Source organism: Gigantopelta aegis, chromosome 4 (assembly GCF_016097555.1).
Source record: "Gigantopelta aegis isolate Gae_Host chromosome 4, Gae_host_genome, whole genome shotgun sequence".
Taxonomy (NCBI): domain Eukaryota; kingdom Metazoa; phylum Mollusca; class Gastropoda; order Neomphalida; family Peltospiridae; genus Gigantopelta; species Gigantopelta aegis.
The window spans coordinates 82,853,549-82,876,285 of record NC_054702.1 but is presented as its reverse complement, the minus strand read 5'-3'; the positions used below and the strand labels follow the sequence as shown (position 1 = coordinate 82,876,285).

Here is a 22,737-nt window from a genome sequence, read left to right as displayed (position 1 = left end):
ATAAACAATAAACTCCACCTAATGATCGATCACCCTGGTTCTAAGACCACCCCATATAAAGACCTATATTCCCAATTAAAGACCAGAATATTTCATGATTAATATAAATAATAGTAAAAACACTAAAGCACAAAAACTACCCAGTTATTATGGATTACGACCAGTCAGACCCAAATTCTTTTCAATACATTCTGACTCCACAGATGTGACATGTGACACAAGTGACAAATAAAAATTAACATGACATAAAAGTTAATTACATGTTTTGCTCAAACAAATAATTAAACAGTCTTATGTTCATTTAGCTGGAAGGACAAAAATATAATTTTCATACTTGTAAATGATTGATCTAAAAATTAGCACAGCATGGTTACTTTCTTGAATGTATCGTGCACATTCACTTTACTGCACAGATCTATAATAAGCACCATCTAACCAACAGGGTAAAAGATAGACACGTTTCTAATAAACTTGTTATGTACCACAATAGTGGAACAGACATGGAATAATGGCTCTAACCAGATCAATATGGCACCGTCTTCATACGTCAGACACTACTGAGAATTACAACCATTCTAACTTTGGCAGAATCATTAAAATCTAGTCAAGTATTGGAAATCATTTGTGGCAACCCAAACAAGCAAGCAAAACTGGTTTTGTTCAGTAGCTACAAAGATATGTTCATAGCTTTTAGGACCATTTTCCACGTATGCCATTACAGACATAAAGACACAGTTACCAAAAATCACACAAAAGATGCTATTGATAACAACTGAACTGATTTTTTTATGTATCCATTGTTCATGTTCCATACCCCCAATGTGCCAAAAACCATGGTCATTAAAAACAGTCCTTACTCCCTGTGTTTTACCATATGGTATTATGAACTTACGATACCATAAAAACAACATAACAATTAAAAGGCCTACAGTCAAGACATAAACTTGAGTGATTAAAGTATTTTCTATTGTTTTCCTTCAGATGTCAACTTGGTCATGAACTAATGTGGATGTAATTATAATTGTTTTAAACATATATTGTTGTTCTAAATGTATTAAATAAACTAGTATACACTTTGATGTTCAATTCAGTCATAACGACTAGTCATCATGTAATTTTCTGGTGAGATTTTCCAAGTGACCAGAGCATATACATTGGTCTTTGATATCATGGCAAACACAGATTGGAATGTGTTAGTATTGTAAAAATAGTGTTCTCGCTGCACCCGTCTTTCACATTTTGCAGCCCTCACTTTATTTTTCTGTTCTTTTTATTTTTCTCTGTTCTTTTTATTTTTCTGCATCCTGCCATATTTTACCACCTTCATTTCTACCCACCCTGATATTTCGAAATGCACTCTTTTTTTCCCCCACAGAAGTCTGCAAATTCGACATCAAAGGAAACACGCTTCTTGTCACGTGTTTCTCTAAGCCAATCAAATCCAGAAGAAACAAACCTCCGACAGATTATGGATCTAAGCACCTTTAAGTTCTGGCTGAGTTTACATTTTATATTGAGAAAATACAAACCTGTCAACTTGAACAAAATAAACTCATCTGTTAGCAATTAGCAGCTTGGCATTACATAAGGCTAAACAATACAAGTGGTTCACTGCCAGACATGTTATGGCATCCAGCAACCGGATTACTCAAGGCAATTAGTGACGACACAAATGCTTCCATATTGTCAACTCTAAAATCCAGTTGAAATAAAACAAATCAGATTTTATCAGTTACCTATATGTTTATTGAGAAGCCTTATTTTCAATATTTATTATATAATTACATAAAGTAAAATCTATATTCATTACTCTCATTCTACTTTGTATGCCATGACAAAACAGACAACATTATTTGTTTAAGGCTATAGTAAAAAAAAAAAAAGACCAACAGATTCCAATATTTTAGATATTCATGACAAAGCCAGAAGTTGACAAGCTAAAGGAAGGCAAAAAAAACCTACTTTAATTTATGAACTATCAACTGTATGTATTGACCTTCATATATAAAAGTGTGTTAACCAAGCTCTAAAATGTTTTCACGTTTCGTTGGGGGGAATGGGTGGGAGTCACACCACTCTTTAATTTTCACCCAGTAAGAATAATGAAATATGGTGAACTATATATGACAAAGGCTGACTTTCTAAACACAATTTGTCTTTAATTATGCATAAGATGCTGCAAGATAAGAAACAAGACATGCATATTATATGATGTCGAACATGCTATTGTCCTGTTCAATTATTAAAAGCCTCAGTTTTTGCTCATTTCTATTCAGTATTATTTTTCTTTATATATTCATGAAAACAAACACTAACCCCGATAAAAAAGATATATAATCCTTCATCAAAAAGGAATGAAGTTTAATTATTTCAATTTCAAACAAATGTTTTGAATGCAAATGAACAGGAAAATAGTACCTTATAATCCAAGGTGTTAATTTATTATCTTTGAAAATAGAAGCCTGGTTGAAAAAAGTATGACTGAATAATTTTAGGCATGAATAGTAGGTACATGTACTGATGATGGTGGCTGTAGCCACAGAACAAAGAAAGAAATTTTTATTTAATGACTCACTCAACACATTTTATTTACAGTTATATGGCGTCAGACATATGGTTAAGGACCACACAGATTTTGAGAGGAAACCTGCTGTCGCCACTACATGGGCTACTCTTTCCGATTAGCAGCAAGGGATCTTTTATTTGCACTTCCGACAGGCACGATAGCACAAACCATGGCCTTTGTTGAACCAGTTATGGATCACTGGTCAGTGCAAGTGGTTTACACCTATCCATTGAGCCTTGCGGAGCACTGACTCAGGGTTTGGAGTCGGTATCTGGATTAAAAATCCCATGCCTCAATTGGGATCTGAACCCATTACCTACCAGCCTGTAGACCAATGGCCTAACCACGATGCCACTGAGGCCGGTGTAGCCACAGAACAACACTGCCTACTAACTAATAATGCACATTCCAACAACCATCTGTCTGTAAAGCGCACTTTAGAATAGTCCCGTATGTATACATTATAAATAACCATATTCTGTAGGTCCTAAGGTGGCCTACATACAAGTGTATTTATTATGTTTGTACTGATGACACACAGTGCAGCAACAATAAATTCAATAATACATCTTAATGTCACAAACAATAAAATACAAACAAGACAACGAAATGAAAGGAGAAAAAAAAGCATGCTCCCATGGTATTACTTACACAGTTCAGACAGTGTGTGACATAAAATCAATATATTGTCTGTGGCTGATTAAGACCTTGCAATATAAGGTGACGCTCCCGAGTAATGTTTATCAATAGTGAAGGAACATGAGCAGCGCACAGGTTACCACACTTCCTTGTTAGTGTAATCAATAAAGACATAGTATATTTATTAGTTATCTGTTTTGATCACACTTTTATTCATGATCATCACAATACACAAACTAATAGGAATACTAATGATACTAGTGATAATACAAGCATACAAAATAACTTTAATGGGTAATTAAAAAATAACATTATTACCAATATGGTTAAAAATGTCTTGGTTCATATCAGTGCTATGTCCAACTAGAATGTAAAGTGGGACGTAACACCTATGAATGAAATGTTTCATTTAACGATGCACTCAACACATTTTATTTATGGTTATATGGCATCAGACATATCGTTAAGGACCACACTGATATTGAGAGAGGAAACCTGCTGTCGCCACTTTATGGGCTACTCTTTTCGATTAGCAGCAAGGGATCTTTTATATGCACCATCCCACAGACAGGATAGTACATACCACACCAGTTGTGGAGCACTGGCTGGAACAAGAAATAGCCCAATGGGTCTGCTGACGGGGATCGATCCTAGATCGACCGCGCATCAAGCTAATGCTTTACCACTGGGCTACATTCCGCCCCCGTAACACTTAAGAAGTCAAACATGTATGATGACATCATACGATTGGTGGATGACGACCGTACTGGAACATCAATCAACCGAGTTTAGTGATATTTAAATATAAATTTAAATCAATTATGGGTAATAAATAGGATTTTAAATTCGCTACCATTTTGTATCATGTTTATGTCCTTCATGAAATAGGGGGCAGGACGTAGCCCAGTGGTACAGCGCTCGCTCAATGCACGGTCGGTGTAAAATCAATCCCCATCAGTGGCCCCATTGTGCTATTTCTTGTTCCAGCCAGTGCACCACAACTGGTATATCAAAGGTCGTGGTATGTACTACCCTGTCTGTGGGATGGTGCATATAAAAGATCTCTTACTGCTAATCGAAAAGAGTAGACCATGAAGTGGCGACAGCAGGTTTCCTCTCTCAATATCTCTACGGTCTTTAACCATATGTCTGATGCCATATAACCATAAATAAAATGTGTTGAGTGTGTTATTAAATAAAACATTTCTTTCTTTCTTTCATGAAATAATTTTTGTTGTCACTTGATAAAGCTCATGACAAATGAAAATTATTTCACTCAAGATATCAAGAGAATGTCTTAGTAATAATATGAAAATTACAAAGAACAAAAAAAACTAAAATTTCATTTTTGGCTCACATACAATTCCTAAAGTCAGTCAGTGATGTTTTTCATCTGGATGTCCAGCTGACTGACCAAGTCAATATCTGGTTAAGTTCAGTTAAACCTGTTACTTGGCCTCAGTGTTTAAAGATATCATCCAGTTACATGTTAGTTAGATTAAAGTCTGGTTAAAGTTTGTTTAAATTTCTTTAAATGCCTTTAAGTTATGAATCCTTTGCTTTTAATTGAAATGAAAGGAGTATTTGTTTAAAGACATCTTAAACTATGGCTATTTGGATATATCAACATTTTGGTAAGCGAGAAACAAAAGAAACTGCCACCACTTGTTCTGTGCTGCCACCACAGTACTGAAAAAGAAGCAAGGGATCTGTTGTATTTATCTTCTCATAGCCAGGACTGTGGACATACCAATTACCATGGTCTTTGACGTACCAGTTAAGGAACATCAGTTTGAATTGTGAAAAACCCCAGTCCATCAAGGACAAATGAACATGCGACCCAGCAATCACACCTCCAGCACGCTCTTTACCACTGAGCTACATCTTCGCCTCCTTTGTTTAGTTACTACTAAAATACTGCACTAGTATATTATAGGGCACTAGTATATTACTACTAGTATATAGTATTGATGCACGGTTGATCTAGGATCAATCCCCGTTAGTGGGCTATTTCTCGATCCAGCCAGTGCACCATGACTGGTATATCAAAGGCTGTGACATGTGCCTAAAAAAAAAATCTTGGTTTCTCCACCTCTGTTTCATCGATGGCTTTACCATGTAAGTAAATCTTCAAAATGCACACACCTCGTCCCAGGAAGGTAAGCTCAGGAAACTGGATTTTGATTAATGTTTCTTTAATTCCTTTTGCCTCATGATTCTTTTCACAGAAACCTTTCATATTTGGTTAGTTTTATGTGAGCCAGTATCTTTTTATTTTTACCCTCACCAATATTGTTAATTATATTTGATGTAGGCAGATACAGGTATAAAATATTTAATTTCTTCGTAAATAAAACATTCTTGTAATAAAACACACCAGATAGTTTTGCCTAGCCAGGCATCAAAACATGTTGAGAACAGTTATTCAGTTTACCAGGAAATTATCACATGTCAAGAAAGTCGAGAATGGTACTAATTTTTCACAAAATCTTATTAAACAAAAACTACACCACATAAAGTTGTATTATTTGAGCGCTAAACAATTATAAAATAAACATACATGTACAAGAATCAGTACAAGAAAAGTGATGTAAATGAATTACAAAAAAACAACATATAAAATAACATAATTTGAAAAACCCATTTGTCAGGTAAGGTTACCAAAATCTTAACTGTAATATCTTACTATTTGGTGACCCAAATCTTAGTCTCCTAGAAAATAATGCAATATTCAAATCTGTCCAAAACTTCGTTATAAATAGCAAACGTTTTGAGATTAATTAATCGGTCACATTCGTTCTCTCTCTTCTGACATCTTATTCTAAATAATGTAAAATAGTTAAAGGTAATAATTTGTTCATCTTCTTTACCTTTACATCCTTCTACTTCCCCTCTTTGTTAGTAAATTTGGAACATGAATTATGTTTTATTTTTATTGCTTGTCAAATTTATATTCATATTATAAAATGTTGGAAGAGGCCTTAACATGTTGATCAATCTCCAGACTGCTACTGTTTCTGAACGGCAATAAAAATCGTTTAAACCAAAAATACATATCAGTGAAGGAATTTTAAAGTAATAACAATGGTCTGGTCTGGTCTAAGGGTTTAATGTGCACATTCAGAGCAAGCTGTTGTAACGCACACCTGTCATGGGTGCAGGTTTGAACCATACCGGCTCGTCAGTTTAGCACAGGAAAGGGTAATAACAATTTTCATTTCAACTTATTTTTGTGCTTACCGGTATATCCAATTAAGGTTCAAGCATGCTGTCCTGGGCACATACCTTAGCTATCTGGCCTGTCTGTCCAGGACAATGGGTTAGTTGCTAGTTGTTAGTGGTTAGTGAGAGAGAAGACGGTGTAGTGGTCTTACGCCTACTCATTGAGTCATTAAAAGTTGCTCTGGGTGGGAGCCGGTACCAGGCTGCGAACCCTGTACCTACCAGCCTTATGTCCGATGGCTTAACCACAATACCACCAAGGCCAGAAAGGGTAATAACAATGTGAATTACAGATTTTATATAGGTTACCAAGCTCATAATTTATGGTAACCTGTACATGGGTTACCACGCACTATGCTTATTTCAATGGCTGTTAGCTAAGATTTCTTTAGTTAAAATTACATTTTTGTCTTGTATGTTGTTTAGTATTGTCTGGTGCTATATTTAACTACTGTAGCTATTTTTAAAAAAATTACAGGTAACAGTAGTTTTTAATCAAATTCAATATGTATGATTAGTGTAGAATGACTGCACCTTCTTCTTTGGAGTTTCAGGTTATGCTAACATGAGTGCACGCTTACAGTCTAAAAATAACAATATAGATTTCAGTTCAATAAGCTGACTCATATCCTTTGTTGAATGGACACTGTTTCAGGTAATTTACAACAAATCTGATATACTGAGAACTAGTTATCACAATTTTAAAAACCTTTAATTATAATGGTCACACAATAATAAAACTGAACATGTGCAACTACAACAATCCTTAATAAAATGTGAACACATATATATACAGTAACAGCAGTCTTAAGGTAAGCTGTCCTGCATAATGCATTATTTAATAGGTAGCAATGTCTCCTTCTATTCGTGGTGTTATATGTATATAATTTAAAAGATGACATTCTAAAGCAGCTCAGATGTGTGACATAACATCAGGGCTGGAACTTAATGACCGTCGTGGAGATATAGATTGCCGTAGGTCGGGAGCATCACTGATGGTACAAAAGTGCTGTCGGTAAAACTTCTCAACAATGGCAAAATGTATATACCTGGTGTACATTATCTGCCAGTGTATAACATTTGTACATTGGAAATATTATATGTCTACATACAGCAAAATAACCTTCCAGTCATGTTTATTTGCTGCAAATGTCACTTTTAAAAACATTGTTGTAGGCAGGATAAAAACTGACGTCAGTGGATCATTTCACCCATGGCAATTTTGTTTTAAATTAAAAATATTGCCTTGTGAGAAAAATTCTTAAGTTCAAATCCTGTAACATTAGTTGTCCATATGTCATTTGGTAGTTGAAACCTGCCAAAATTTGCCAGTTCAGTTATTAAAACAAAGTAGCAATAAAAAAAATTAAATATTGAACATGAAGATTTGGTTTTGTGTCACAGGAAGTTAATGACAAATGATTTAATGAAAACGTCTAACTGTTGTGGGAGCCCAATTGGGGTGGCAATATATAAAACATATCAACTTGAGCAAATTGTATTACAGCTTGAAAAAAATAATTGTTCTTCTCTGTAAATGAATGTATTCTAATTAAATTAATCTTGTTAGACCTACATGTACATGAAATACTGTAATGACAAAAAATAACCAAATTAAATTTAATCTGAAGACAGAATAAAAGTACAGGCAGGGCTTTAGATCTCACTAATTTAGGCACAACGTGGACTTTTGTTTTTTCTGGCAAATGAAGGTCATCTTAGTTCAGTACTGGCATTAACAGCTGCTGGAGAGTTGTCAATATTCACAAATGCATTAAGTTATTTTAATGTAATTAAATTTAACATTTCAGTGGTTTTTAGATGAAATATTTTTAGATCAGCATGATTAATTTGGGCATGATTATTTTGGGCATCTGTATTTTGGGCATAACATTTATCAACTCGACTTTGACGCAATTTAAAGCACTGACAGGTCCAAAAAAATAAAAATCTTCCAAGTGATAATTCTGGAACAGCTATGACAGCAACAACAAAAAAGCACAGAAAAAGCAAAAAAGCAATTGTGACATGATTAGAACAACGGAGTCTCATAGGAACCCATTACTGACACGCATTTTCACAGCAATCCATATCAGCAATCCATATCGTGTCCAAGATGTAGTAATGGCAGATAATTATGGCCTTAGCTATCTTACAAGAATAGGATGAACCAGCTCAGGGAATAATATGTGTAATTATGAATGGATTCTTTTTTGTAATTATTTGGCATTAACTGCTTTATAATTCTAGATATCTTTACACTGTACTACATTAGGTTACAATAAATCAATAATACTGAAGTCAGATACTGTCAGATACTGCAGTGAATGAAGTAATATTAAAGAAATCATTAAATTGATTCCCCAGACAAGTGGTTTGCAGAGAGCAGTATTAATATGCCGATCTCCATAAATATCAAGTTAAAAATACAGCCAAACCTGCTATTTCTATAATGAACACCTTGCAGTGGCTAACATGGCCAAAAGGATATGATGCTGACCTACAATTTGATTGCTAGATTATTGCGTGATTCTTTTACAGACCTTTAGTGCCTTTACAGTTATTTGACCATACATTATAAATATATACATACGACAGTCAATGTCTAAAATCAGTCCATTTGTAAAATGAGTCAGTGCTAATAATAATGATATTGGTTTACACAATATTTATTAACCATTAAATATGCGGTTTTGGGATTGGCCAACAGGCATGAGAGTACATGTACTGCTAAAGCAATTCATGTCCTCTACTGGGACCAACAAATGTTCTTATCTTTTAAATTTAAAGACCACAACTCTGTGAAAAATGGATCAATGGATAGACTGACCGACCGACCGTCAGACAGACCGACAGACCGACAGACAGACAGAAACTTATAGTCCCATCCAGTTGGACCGGTAAGGGACTGATAATTCTTATTCTCTCAAAGTTCAAACAGGCCTTTGTATTTACTTTTTCAAAAACATTTTTCATGTAGCAAACCAATTTCACTGAGCAAAATCAAGGTGAGCTGAAGATCATGATCCTAAAATGGTGCTACATGAAGTTTCAAATGAAATATTTTATTTAAAGACACACTCAACACATTTTATTTATGGTTATATAGTGTCGGAGATATGGCTAAGGACCACACAGATACTGAGGGAGGAAACCCGCTGTTGCCACTTCATGGGTTACTCTTTTTTGATTAACAGCAAGGGATCTTTTATATGCACCATCCCATACAGGGCAGCACATACCACAGCCTTTGATGTACCAGTCGTAGTGCACTGGCTGGAGCGAGAAATAGCCCGATGGGCCCACTGACGGATGAAGTTTCAAATAAATATATTGAAATGTATGGGAGGCGTGTATGGGAGGAGGAGTGATCACTCACCTAAGACTGATACTTACTACAGATGCATTAAATAACACTATCTGCACATTGTGCATTAATTAACATATTCAAAGTTTAAAATATTTTTATGTCAATAATTTTGATTTACACGTTTTTATCAAATGGAGTGAAAAAGCAGTTTTTATATCGATAAATACCATGGGAATCCCCATGTCCCAATTGCTTGAAATAATTTTGAAAGTTTGTATTCTGATGTCACCGGTAGATGTCGCTCGAAGCACAACAATGCCTACGTCACGACAAATTTCACAGACTTGGGGTGCGTTCTTTTCACCTCTCCTGGACATGTTCCAACTGTTCTGTCCTGGTTGTATCCCCTCTCCAGATATCGTAGGACTTAGCAAAATTATTGGTTTTAAGGGTTTGTAACGTTTTGTATTGAGATACTTACTTGTCTGAACTTTATTGTTACCGAAAATGTTCACGAACTGTGAAGAAAAATTTCACAAATAAACAACAACAAATCGGATGTTGATTGCGCGAACCGTGCACGAGAAAACAAACCGAACCAAAATGATAACGGTCACGTGGTATACCAACGTCTGTGACAAATATCCCATCTAAAAATAGATTAGATCTTGTCTGATCAAGGGTTTTTTCTCAAACATGCACCCGTTTTTCAGAAATACGAAAAAAAAAAATTGTGGTATTACAAACACCAGGATTACCAGGATTACCAAAAAACACTTCAGGTGAATGGAAATGTATATTCTAAATAATAAACAGTAAGTAAAGTGCAATTTTATTTGTGAAAAAAATGGGTTTAATAGCGAAAAACAACGCCGTAATGGTTAACAACTAGCCGTAACTAGGGTGTGTCCCTTTAATAAGATAAATTGTTGTTCAACTAAAATATTTATTTTGGTGAACCAGTCAGAACAAAAAGAGTTCCACCAATGCTATGTTTTACTCTGTTTGTTTTGGGTTTTTTTATTAATGCTGTCAGAGAACATAAAGATATTTTTTAAACTGATTCCATAAGACTGGATTATCTCATTATCTTGTTCTTTTTAATTTAGTCTTGTCTTGATTTATTTCAAACATAGTAATGTCATACATATCATATAAGCATAGTATAGCACACATGAAATATAACAAAATATTGCACACAAGTAATTAAGTTGTTAATCAAATGATAAAATATCAGACAATTTAATTCATTTTGACAAGATTATTCCGTTCTCTCAACCTTTTTCATAACCTTAACTATTAGGTTGAGCAGTAACAGTGACTAGTTTTCACCATCTTCAGGAATAAACCAGTCACATAATACATTATGATCACTTGACAATATCAAGACAATCATATTAGCAAGAAACTGATGTTGTTTTGGGTTAATATGTTAGTAATCAGTATCTATTTTAAAATTTTATGTAGTCTTCCATGCATTGTATCTGCTATATAATTTAAGACTGGTCTTTGTCAAACAAAGATGGTGGACATAGGGGAAGAACACATTTTCACACTTCAAATGACAATAAAAATATTAATTTATTATCAGCTGTATCTTATGAAATCTTTATAAAATCAATCACCCATTCTCTAACATTTCCAATTAATGCCAAGCAATAATTTTAGTTTTTGCTACAAATTATATATATACAGTAAAACCTGTCCTAACGGCCACCTGTAATCAGCGGTCACCTGCCTTAAGCGGCTATGTTTTTCCCTTCCAAACGATTTATAACATAAATGCACATGTAATAAATGGTCACCTGTCTAACGTGGCCAGTGGCCACACAAATCAGATCCCAAATTGCTAAAATACCTGTATTAAGCGACCACAGTAAATGTTTACTATTATATAAAAGGGATATTTAACAACAGTGATAAAGTGCAGCAAATAACCGATCTTCACACCTTCAGGAATACTAGTACCCATTCAGTCCCGACATCTCTACTGTGTATCAGCTAAGAAAGTATGACTATGAAACTTGTTGAGAACAGTTAATTTAATACATTCCAGTTGCAGTTTTTCCTGAAGGAGGCGATATGTGAAAAGTTTATTTATAATAAACTGTGAAGCACATATCCATTAATTAGCAGTAAAGATGCTAAAACAAGAAACAACAACATATGTTTTAATCACTATATGTCGCAACCTGTAATCAGCGGCCACCTGTCTTAAGCGGCAACTTTTATCTATTCCCTTGTGTGACCGCTTAAGACAGGTTTGACTGTACATATATATAATGTAATATTCTTCCATACAAATTAACGAATATGCCTGAAGTTTTTTACAAATTTTGCTAGATTAATGCGTCATGTGATTCAGTTAAATAATAAAAAGACACTACCAAAAATCAACTTAACATTGTTTAATCAACACTATATACAATTGAGTAGTCTATACCTTTATTTCAAGTCCAAATCATTTCACAATTTTTTTGTAACTGGTTCACATATTATATTCCATTTCTATAATAAGCAAGAATAATGAACACAATTCTTCACAGGTTCTACAGTATGTGACACCAACAACATTGGCATACAAAAATGTTGTAAGTATTTCATTAAATAATAGTAAATTATACATACCAAAATACAACTGTTTTTGATCATAAAATAAATACTGTATGTCAAAAAGAAATATTACAAGAAAATAAAAATCTGTAAAAATCAGGAATTCCATTTCAGTTATGGAATTCCATGATTCTGACCATTTTTTTTGTGATCACAGAAAATCATCCTCTCTACATGGAACCTAGAATTGACAAACTGGCCAAATAGGTATGGGCAATGCTTGACAGACTCGATTGACAAGAAAAATAATTAATATGAATTATGTTTTTAACAGACCTCATCATGAAAATAATTGAGGGAACCCATTTAAGATATTACCATTTTGAGCTATATTAATACTTAATCCTTTTAAAATTCATATGCTTGAACTAGTTTCAGAGAGAGTGATGGGGTGCTGGCACAGTGATAGCTCCCCTTACAATGGTGAGGTCTGTTTTGAAATGTCTGAACTGGCCTCGGTGGTGTCGTGGTTAAGCCATCGGACATAAGGCTGGTAGGTACTGGGTTCGCAGCCTGGTACTAGCTCCTACCCAGAGCGAATTTTAATGACTCAGTGGATAACAACTAACTCACTGTCCTGGACAGACAGTCCAGATAGCTGAGGTGTGTGCCCAGGACAGTGTGCTTGAACCTTAATTGGATATAAGCACGAAAATAAGTTGAAATGAAAAATGAAATGTTTGGCCGCAGAAACCATTTTAAAAGGTTTATTGGCCTCAGAAGCAATAAACACATTTGACTGAAATCATTGATAGAATTGCTCAACCAATATTAAGCACTTCAGTGCCTTTTGTTCTTAAGAAGTTTAAATGATAAAGTCTTCTTAATTATTAGTACACTATTACTTCATTAAAAGATTAAAGCATTTAAAGCATGTATTATTTACCACTTTCCAGCGCTCCTTTACCACCTGGTTTGCCTGTAGCAAGTCATCACTACTAGTCGTCATGATGATAATGGTGGTGGACTTCCCTTCCAACAAGTACCAGAGGCTGCTTTCCTCAGCCCATTCTGGTTTTTCATTTCAAATGTCTGAAATATTGAATAAAAGTTAAATAGTTCTGAAATTATTATTTTTTAAAATCATAATTTATTGTGTAAAATAAGTAGTTATACAAGAGTTGAAGGAAGGAAGGAAGGAAATGGTTTATTTAACGATGCATTGAACACATTTTATTTACGGTTATATGGTGTCAGACATATGGTTAAGGACCACACAGATATTGAGGGAGGAAACCCACTGTTGACACTTCATGGGCTACTCTTTTTCGATTAGCTGCAAGGGATCTTTTATATGCACCATTCCATAGACAAGATAGCACATTCCACGGCCTTTGATGTACCAGTCGTGGTGCACTGGCTGGAGCAAGAAACAGTCCAATGGACCCACTGATGGGGATACAAGATTTGATGTTTTACTCGCAGTTTGTACGTGATATATATAATGTATATATGCAATGAATGAATTATAACTTTAACATTGTTATAGAGTAGGTAAATATAGGTAGGTAGATTGGTATGTATGTACATATGTAGGTATGTACGTATGTAGGTATATATGTATGTAGGTAGGTAGGTAGGTAGGTAGGTAAACTTGGTTTTAAAACTTGCTTCCATTCAATTAAGGTTCAAACATGTTAGTTGTGGGTACAAACATACAGAATGTTCTGTACACTTTTGTATGCCTTACTGAGTTACTCTTCTTTGGGTTAGGGATTAAAACATCAATTTACTTACAAAGCATAAAATTATAACTAAACATAACTATGTTTTCCCTAACTTGTTTTAGCATGGTGCAGCACCATGCCTCACTAGTCTAGCACCATCTTGCCTTAATCAGTGCCATGCTGTACCGAGATTTAAAAAAGCCTTTTTCAATAATTAATTCTAAAATTGCCTTGATAAAACACTAAAAAAATGTATTATTAATTAATAGAAATATATCTGCTATATATTTTGCAATTCATTTATTAAAGCAAGAACATTAATTACATTTATGTTTATTTCAATTATTTTTTTGGTCTTTAATGCAAAAAAAGTGTCCTGAAAATGGTAAAAATTGCCCACAAAGTGTTTTATCTACCATGCCTTGCCAAATTTCTAGGGAAAACACTACTAACCACATCACTAGTTTTCTTGCATCCATCTTATCTAAAATACCATTAACTATACACATCGCACCCACACATCGCACCCACACAAACACATAAATTATTGATTACATACTTAATCCAGGAAATAAAAACAATCCATATATTCCAAACAGTTGCATACACTAAACTAACAGACCAATCGAAGTAACTTAATTGTTATCCCAAAATCATAGTGGGCACCAAAATCAGCAAGGAGTTCCAAACGATACCAATTATGATGATTAATGTGGAAAACCTCTTGTTTCGACTGCACAATGGAGTCATTTCAGATGTAATTTAAATTTTTATATAAGATGCACAAGACTGAATAATATGCTGAACATTCTTGGTGTTAGTTACCAAATGGCAATACTGACAATAAATTCAACCAGTTGCTCTGCTAACATTTTAGTCACATTGGCAACCATTTCGCTTGCAATGTAGAGTGCTGTATATACTGCTAAATTTACGCTTTTTGTTAAAAAAATTAAAGGTAAATGATTTGTTATTTGTGTCTATTGGAGTTGCATATTTGGGGCTCAGGAACAAGTCATCTTTATTATCCCCCACCCCCAAACACATTTAATGGTTATGGATCTTAGCGTTTTCGCTACCATTTGCCAAATCACCAAATGCGATTTAATTGTTTAATTTGGCAAATTTATTTTATTATGATTTTGCCAAAAAGCCAATTTACAAATCACTGGCCTGCCCTATTTCAATACCTTACAAGATAAATGTGTCAATCAGTCATGGTACACCAATTACAGGCATCGAATAAGTGATGTCAGGTAACCTATGAGCTCAAGTTGACAATTCCCATTATTATTACTGTAAAAGTCCCTTCACAAGCACCCTGATACTTAGTTATTCATTCAGGATATGGTTCTCATTGCAATGCTTCTTGCATATATTTCATATATTTGAATAACACTCAACTGATCAAAATATAGCGATTAAAGTTTTTGTTTTATTTTCAGATTTTTTGACACATATCAATGACCATTCTCAACTTAGTACATGATGTCTGCAATTACGTAATTACATTGTTGACAAGTAATTGGAACACCTTGATCTTTGACACATTCAAAGACAATTCGGATACACATATGTAAATAATAATTTAAAGATCTTAACTAGTTGCACAATTTCTATCGCATGGTCCATACCTTGACGTGGTGGCTTGCATGTCACAATGACCCCGAGAGCTATGCCTACCTGGAGCATCAGCTCCTGGTAGGGTCACCCAAGCTGGACTGGTCAAATATAGACGGGACAGACAGAGGATATGAGTCAAGAAAGACAACTGTCTAGGAGAAGCAAACTCCAAAATCAAAAATGAACTGGAGAGGCTCAGAATCCTAGTATGGAAACTCTCCTAGGAAAAGGAAAACTCCAAACTCAAACCATGTCCACTGAAGTCAGAGTACAGAACCTATGCATAAGCATTAGCGTGGAAACCAAAAGGAAATGTTTGTACATGCACCAAGCTCTATGCAGACCTGTCAATCTTTCGTCAAGAGAAAGCAGGAGGTGTGTGTTGAAAAAGCAGGAGATTTTGTCATAAAACAGGAGATTTTTTAACTGCACATGATTTAACGCAACTTTTTAAAAAGTACTACAATAAGTTATATGAACACTACATAATGTCATGTATACTTGTCAACCTTAGTTATTGGCATTAAAATATATATATATATATATATATATATATATATATATATAATTTAAAAAAAATTACATATATATTAAATTTTGTTTTAATTATTTTTAAATATTATTATAATTTAATACATATTTTTAAAAATAACTCTTTTATCCAAAAATCTTAACACTAACATTTAAACATTAATTAGTACATTTACGGTATTACACTTACAGGTTGCATCATCATTATTTGTGTTTCGTAAAAAGTAGACCCAAGACAAATTTATATAGGCCTAAATCTTATAAATTAATATTCAGTTTTTATTACAATAAGGTACAGTGGTGTGGTACTTATTTAAAATCCTATAACCATGCAATAAACATTGTATTTCCACTAATCATTTCTACTAATCATAAGTAAAAGCTCATTACTGACATCGTGTGAAATATACCGGAATTATACCTATTTCCGTGAGTAACGTTATGACAAGATTTATTAATCATAGGAAAATAATCCCTTGAAGTGTACTCGTTACTAATATTTTACTGCACAAACCTACAAATCTAATTGATACAAGTATTGTTTATACAGCTAATTGGTCTTTCTGTTGTCTTGCTTTGACATGTAATTTTGACATCGTGTGTATTGATGCATGCGTTCGCTGTCTACTCTAGCACTTCCAGCCATAGAACTTTGTGTTATGTAATCCAGTGGGAAGACATTTTACAGTCAGAGGTGTTATTAGGACTAAATTGGATAGTTTTATATATGGCAACACTGAATGTCAATACACAGCCACGGTAGCTTGAATGTTTTATTATGCTTAGAAAATAACGATTTCCCGGGAGAAACGTTTTTCCCGCGGGAGACTTGATCAAATACCGGGAGTCTCCCGCAGAATCCGGGAGGGTTGACAGGTCTGTCTATGATCATGAAACAGATGGATATATCGAAGTGGTGTCATCCCTATGGACCAAAGCCAGGTAGGTACAGTGCCGGGGCCTCCAGCCTCGAAGGGGCCCATTCAAGCAACTGGCAGTTCTGTCAGCTTTAAAGCCAGGGGTAGACAGAGTAGTGCTACTGGTCAACATGCAGAAACATCAAAGATCTTCAGAATTGTGCAGTGGAATGCAGAAGGAATTCAACACAAAAAGCCAGAACTCCAAGCCTTCTTGAAAGAAAACATAGATGTTATGTGCATTCAGGAAAACACATAGGTTCTTCATCAGAGGATTTGAAACCTTCAGAAAAGACAGACAAATAGGACACAAAGGCGGAGTCTTGATTCTTGTTAGGATTGGTATCCCAGCAGTCCAGACTAACCAGGCAGAAGACGGAGAATTAGAATTCATCACAACCAAGGTTCTCCTTTCCTCCGGAGAGATGAGTATTACCAACTGCTATAGTCCAAATTGAACCTCCAATCCATCCCTTTGGTAAAGGAAAACCATATCATTGTAGAAAACTTCAATGGCCAGTAGCCCAGTTGGGGCTATGAAGTTACAGACAGTAGAGGAGAAAAGCTTGAGGACTGGATGGTAGACAATCAGCTAATCATCATCAACCAGCCAAGTGACGAACCATCCTACTACTCTAGAGCATGGAAGAAAACATCCACAGCAGACCTAGCTATGGCAACAGAAGATGTGCAGAAAAATGCATCCAGGACTGTAAACAGCCAGTTAGGTGGAAGTGACCATCTCCTTGTGACTTTGGACATTGCTAACAGGAAACATACTGAATATAAAAGAAAAGAACCCAGTTGGAACTACAAGAAAGCTAACTAGAACAGTTTCAAATATCACACAGACCTACTTTGCAAGGCAGTGCATCACACAGAAGACATCAACTTAAATGTCAAACTTCTCACAGAAGCCATTCTGAATGCAGCCAAAAAATCTATTCCACGTGGATCCAGAAAGGATTACAAGCCATACTGGACTGACAAACTGAGGAAAATCCACAACAAACTGTCAGATGCAAGATCCCAAATGGAACAGGTACCCACACGTGTTAACATACGAATACACAACCAGCTAAAGGAAGCCTTCACAAAAGAAAAAACTGAGGAACTCTGTCGCAGCTGGCATGAGAAAACTTCCTCTCTCAATCTAGAACGAAACACAGAAAAGCTATGGCATCTCACACAGTCACTCAATGAAGATGCCACACTCTCACAAGGGAATACTATCATAGAAGAAGCTGGGACACTCCACACGAGAAAGCAAGCTGCAAATATTCTGGCAGATGCATTCCGAAGTGAATGTTCTCTCCAAATCCCACCAGAAAGGAACAAAAAGATCAAAGACTGTCTCCAAGGAAAGACCAGAATTCAAAACCCAAACATATCAATGATCTCAAATTTAGGAATGTCGGAACTGACTGATGCCATCAAGAAACTCTAGAAGAAAAAAAAGGCACCTAGCAAAGATGGTATCACCAATGAAATGATCCAACATCTGGGACAAATAGCCAAGGAAAAGTTGTTGCAACTCTACCACCAGTCATGGAACAATGGAACCTTCCCTCAAGCCTGGAAGGAGGCCATAGTTATTCCCATTCTGAAAAAAAGGCAAAGACAGGAAGGACAAAACAAGCTACAGACCAACAAGTCTTTTAAGTGTTCTGGGAAAGATTCTGGAGAGAATGATCAACCGAAGGCTTAGATGGCATCTGGAAAGCAATGGTCTCATCTGCAAAGAACAGACTGCCTACAGGAAGAAGAGAAACACTGAAGACCAGCTTACCATCCTAATTCAGCCAAATGAAAATAGCTTTCAGGAGAAGAAAAAAGTCATAGCAGTCTTCACGGATCTCTCAAAGGCCTTTGACAAGGTCTGGAAGAATGCACTCCTGCTGAAGCTGCCGAATACATGAATAGCATGCAAAATGTACAGTTGGATCAAGAGTTACCTGCAACACTGAACAGCCAAAGTAAAACTGAATCGATGTCTGAGCCACCTCATAAAGATCAAAGGTGTACCACAAGTTAGTGTCATATCTACAACTCTCTTCACAGTCTTCATCAATTACATCACTGAAAATCTGTCCCAACATGTTTCCAAGGCACTTCATGCTGATGATCTTGCAATCTTGAATGCAGCAGAAAACACCAACACTGCCACAATCCACATGCAAGATGCTTTGAATTCTATCACAGTGTTCTACATTGCAACCAAAATGGTTGCCAATGCGACCAAAATGTTGGTGTGGTGACATTGAATTTATTATCGTCGCCGTCTGGCGATTGACTCCAAAAACGCCTAAGTATTAAATTATTTGGCATGTGCATTCAGAGTCTTAACAGCGAAAACCAATGAAATTTGTTAACATCATTGTGCAGTCGGAAAAATGTGTTATGTATGAAGTTGTCCGATTGATCATTATGAATTCCGTATTAATTTTCGGTATCGTTTGTAACTCATCGCTGATTTGAGTGATTTGGCAAAAACAATCCAGATACTTGAGAAAATAATCCAGATATTTCGATTGGTGTGTTATTTTAATGCAGACAACCATTTGGAATATCTCAATTGATATCGATTTCTGGACCATGTATGTAATCGGCCAATTAAAGAAGTTCTGAAAACTGTATTGTACTATACATAATCAATTCACTATGGTACATTACTGGTGGTTGCATTCGAATGAAGAACACGAGTACAAAATCAAGTAAAGGTTGCTCATTCACTATACACTATACACTATACACATTGTAAACAAACGTGCAAAATGGAAACTGATTATTAAACAATGCATTACAAAAGAGCATTTCAACAATTATGACTGGCCTCGGTGGTGTCGTGGTTAGCCATCGGTCTACAGTCTGGTTCAGATCCCAGTCGAGGCATGGGATTTTTAATCCAGATACCGACTCCAAACCCTGAGTGAGTGCTCCGCAAGGCTCAATGGGTAGGTGTAAACCACTTGCACCGACCAGTGATCAGGGATGAAAGTGACTTTTCCCAAAAAGGGCTGAAATAATTTTATGTTTGAGGGGGGTGCCCGCTGACCGATCAAGAACTTTGTATGACATCCCATTGAAATCACAAAATCCCGAACAATGGACAGATTTTCAATGCATTCGCAAACAATACCACCATTTTGTCCAACATGACGCGACCAATGTATACGATCTGCGCATTGGTCTCGCGCAGATGATACTTCACGAGACAAATCTGGTCAATGGCGAATAAGCAAATATGGCAGCCACAATGGGCGCAGCCATATTAGATCTAAAGTTGGATCTAAACTCCGGAAATTTTAGGCGGAACGAATGAAAGTTGAAAAGGGGCGGATTTTTATTTTTTTTATTTTGGCGCAACAAAAAGGCAGAATTCCGACGAAAGGCGGCGAACTTTCATCGCTGAATGATCCATAACTGGTTCAACAAAGGCCATGGTTTGTGCTATCCTGCCTGTGGGAAGTGCAAATAAAATATCCCTTGCTGCTAATCGGAAAGAGTAGCCCATGTAGTGGCGACAGCGGGTTTCCTCTCAAAATCTGTGTGGTCCTTAACCATACGTCTGACGCTATATAACCGTCAATAAAATGTGTTGAGTGCATCGTTAAATAAAACATTTCTTTCTTTCTTTCAACAATTACGTAACACTCTTTGATGCACCATGAGATGTGTTACAAACGCTATGGGGGTAGGGGTTGTTTGTCAAGATTTATTTACTGGAAACATCTTTAAAACAATGCAATTTCTTTTTAAAGCATAAACTAAATACTGTACATGGCCATATTTTCTAATAGATTATTTTTTAATCAATTATTTATTTAAAATAATTTAAATCCAAAAGAAAAAAATGCAAACTGAATAATGTTGGTTAAAATGCATAACTGTGGCAGTGAAAAGTGGAGGGGTGATGAGGGTGTTACATAATTTTAGAAGGGATGGTGGTCTTAACGTTACAAAATGATATGTGGTGCAGGGTTATAAAAAAAACCTGCCAAAGATTCCACTATGTAATTATTGAATGGACAGAAGTGTTGCGTTTGATCTGCTAACCCATTACGCATATCGTTAAATAAAACCTTTCTTTCTTTTTTTCTGAATCATGATAATCTGTTGACTATTTATGAATAAGGAATTGAAACTGATTTGTTTGTGCTTATTCTGTTTTACTTAAAACAAGTACAATAATTTTGGTTTTCATCGCAGAATGATATGATTTCTTCATGGACACAAACCTGTGAACTGAATGTAAAAGTGTAACAACCACATGGCACAGGGTTATCACATTTATCATGATACCATAATATACATGTTATGTACCTGCAAATTCTTTATTTAAAAAACACACAAAAAACCCATTATACACATCATAGAATTATTGGGGAGCAAACAGCAAGATCCTACAACAAGTGCACACAGGAGCCGTCAGACCTGTTATGGAATACGGATCATCAGCCTGGGCAACTGCTGCAAAGACAAACTCCAACAGACTGACAAAGATACAGGAATGCGCCGTATAACAACTGGCATGAAAACCACTCCAATCAGTGCACTGGAACAAACAACAGGACTGCTGCCACTAGACACACAAAGGGAGGAGAAACTGTTAATCACAACCGAGAAACTAAAGAGGCTTCCATCTCACCCAGCACATCAACAACTCCAAGAGCGAACAAAATACTGTTTAAAACAAAGCAGCATAAACCATCTTGCCAGACAGCTTGGACACACATACTCTGATATCCTACCAAGGACACCTGAAAAACAAGAACCCTTGATAGATGTAGACGATTGGACAATGTCATTAAAAGACATAACCATTGTAGAGAATGTTCCAGGAATCACCAGGAAGGGAGAACAGTCAGATGCCATCCTAAAGTCTCTCATATTGGAAATGCTTCAAGACATGTACACCACCTCATAGGGTTGAAAATTAGCAGTCGCCCGGTCACCCGTGGTGACCTTTCTTGGCTAAGGGCGACAAAGAATTTTAGAAAGGTAGTCCATTGGGCGACCACCGATTTTAGGGTCTGGCGAGTATGGTACAAGTCAAAAAAGAAAAGACACTTAAATTGAATCGAATGTGACAATAGACATCGCGTCTGTGAGGGCGCGAACTACAGAAGCAGAAGACATAGAACATGTTCTATATTTTGACAACGCCAGATTCAGCTTCTGTGGCTTTGGGTTGGGTCTTTCTGAAAATAGAGCTCAAAACGTATTGAAGACATTGCATATATTTTTTTTAATCTGGAAGTCGTCGTCTTATTGAAATGGACTGGATACGCCATAATTATCTAGTAGAGCTACTATTTGACAATTGTTATTCAATGTTATGGTAAAAAGGAACAATATTTAATTAGCTTACATTATTCTAGGACAAAATCGAAATCTATCTTGTAGTTTTAACTCATACTAACAACAGCATTTGCACGCATATAAAAATACCAATTACATTTTTCATTACTACAGGGCTTATTCCAAATGTCAGTTAATTGTCGGTGTTGATATTGTTTTAAGTTTAAGCGATTTGCGTGAAATAAGAACAGATTGGATCTAAAGTGACACCAAGACTTACATGATTACATAACCGTCCAAATATTACTGTAATAAACAATAAGTATGTATGCTTTGTAATATGATACA

General features: G+C 35.6%; 1 protein-coding gene across 3 annotated transcripts in view; it reads right to left on the bottom strand.

Moving 5' to 3' along the window:
- The window catches only part of LOC121371225, a 48,536-nt gene that overhangs the window by 23,424 nt on the left and 2,375 nt on the right, over positions 1–22,737 (bottom strand). For all 3 annotated transcript variants that reach the window (XM_041496958.1, XM_041496957.1, XM_041496959.1), the window contains exon 2: positions 13,237–13,382. In XM_041496958.1, coding sequence (XP_041352892.1) covers positions 13,237–13,299 — 63 coding nt within the window. In that variant the 5' untranslated portion in view covers positions 13,300–13,382. The remainder of the gene's footprint in view (positions 1–13,236; positions 13,383–22,737) is intronic.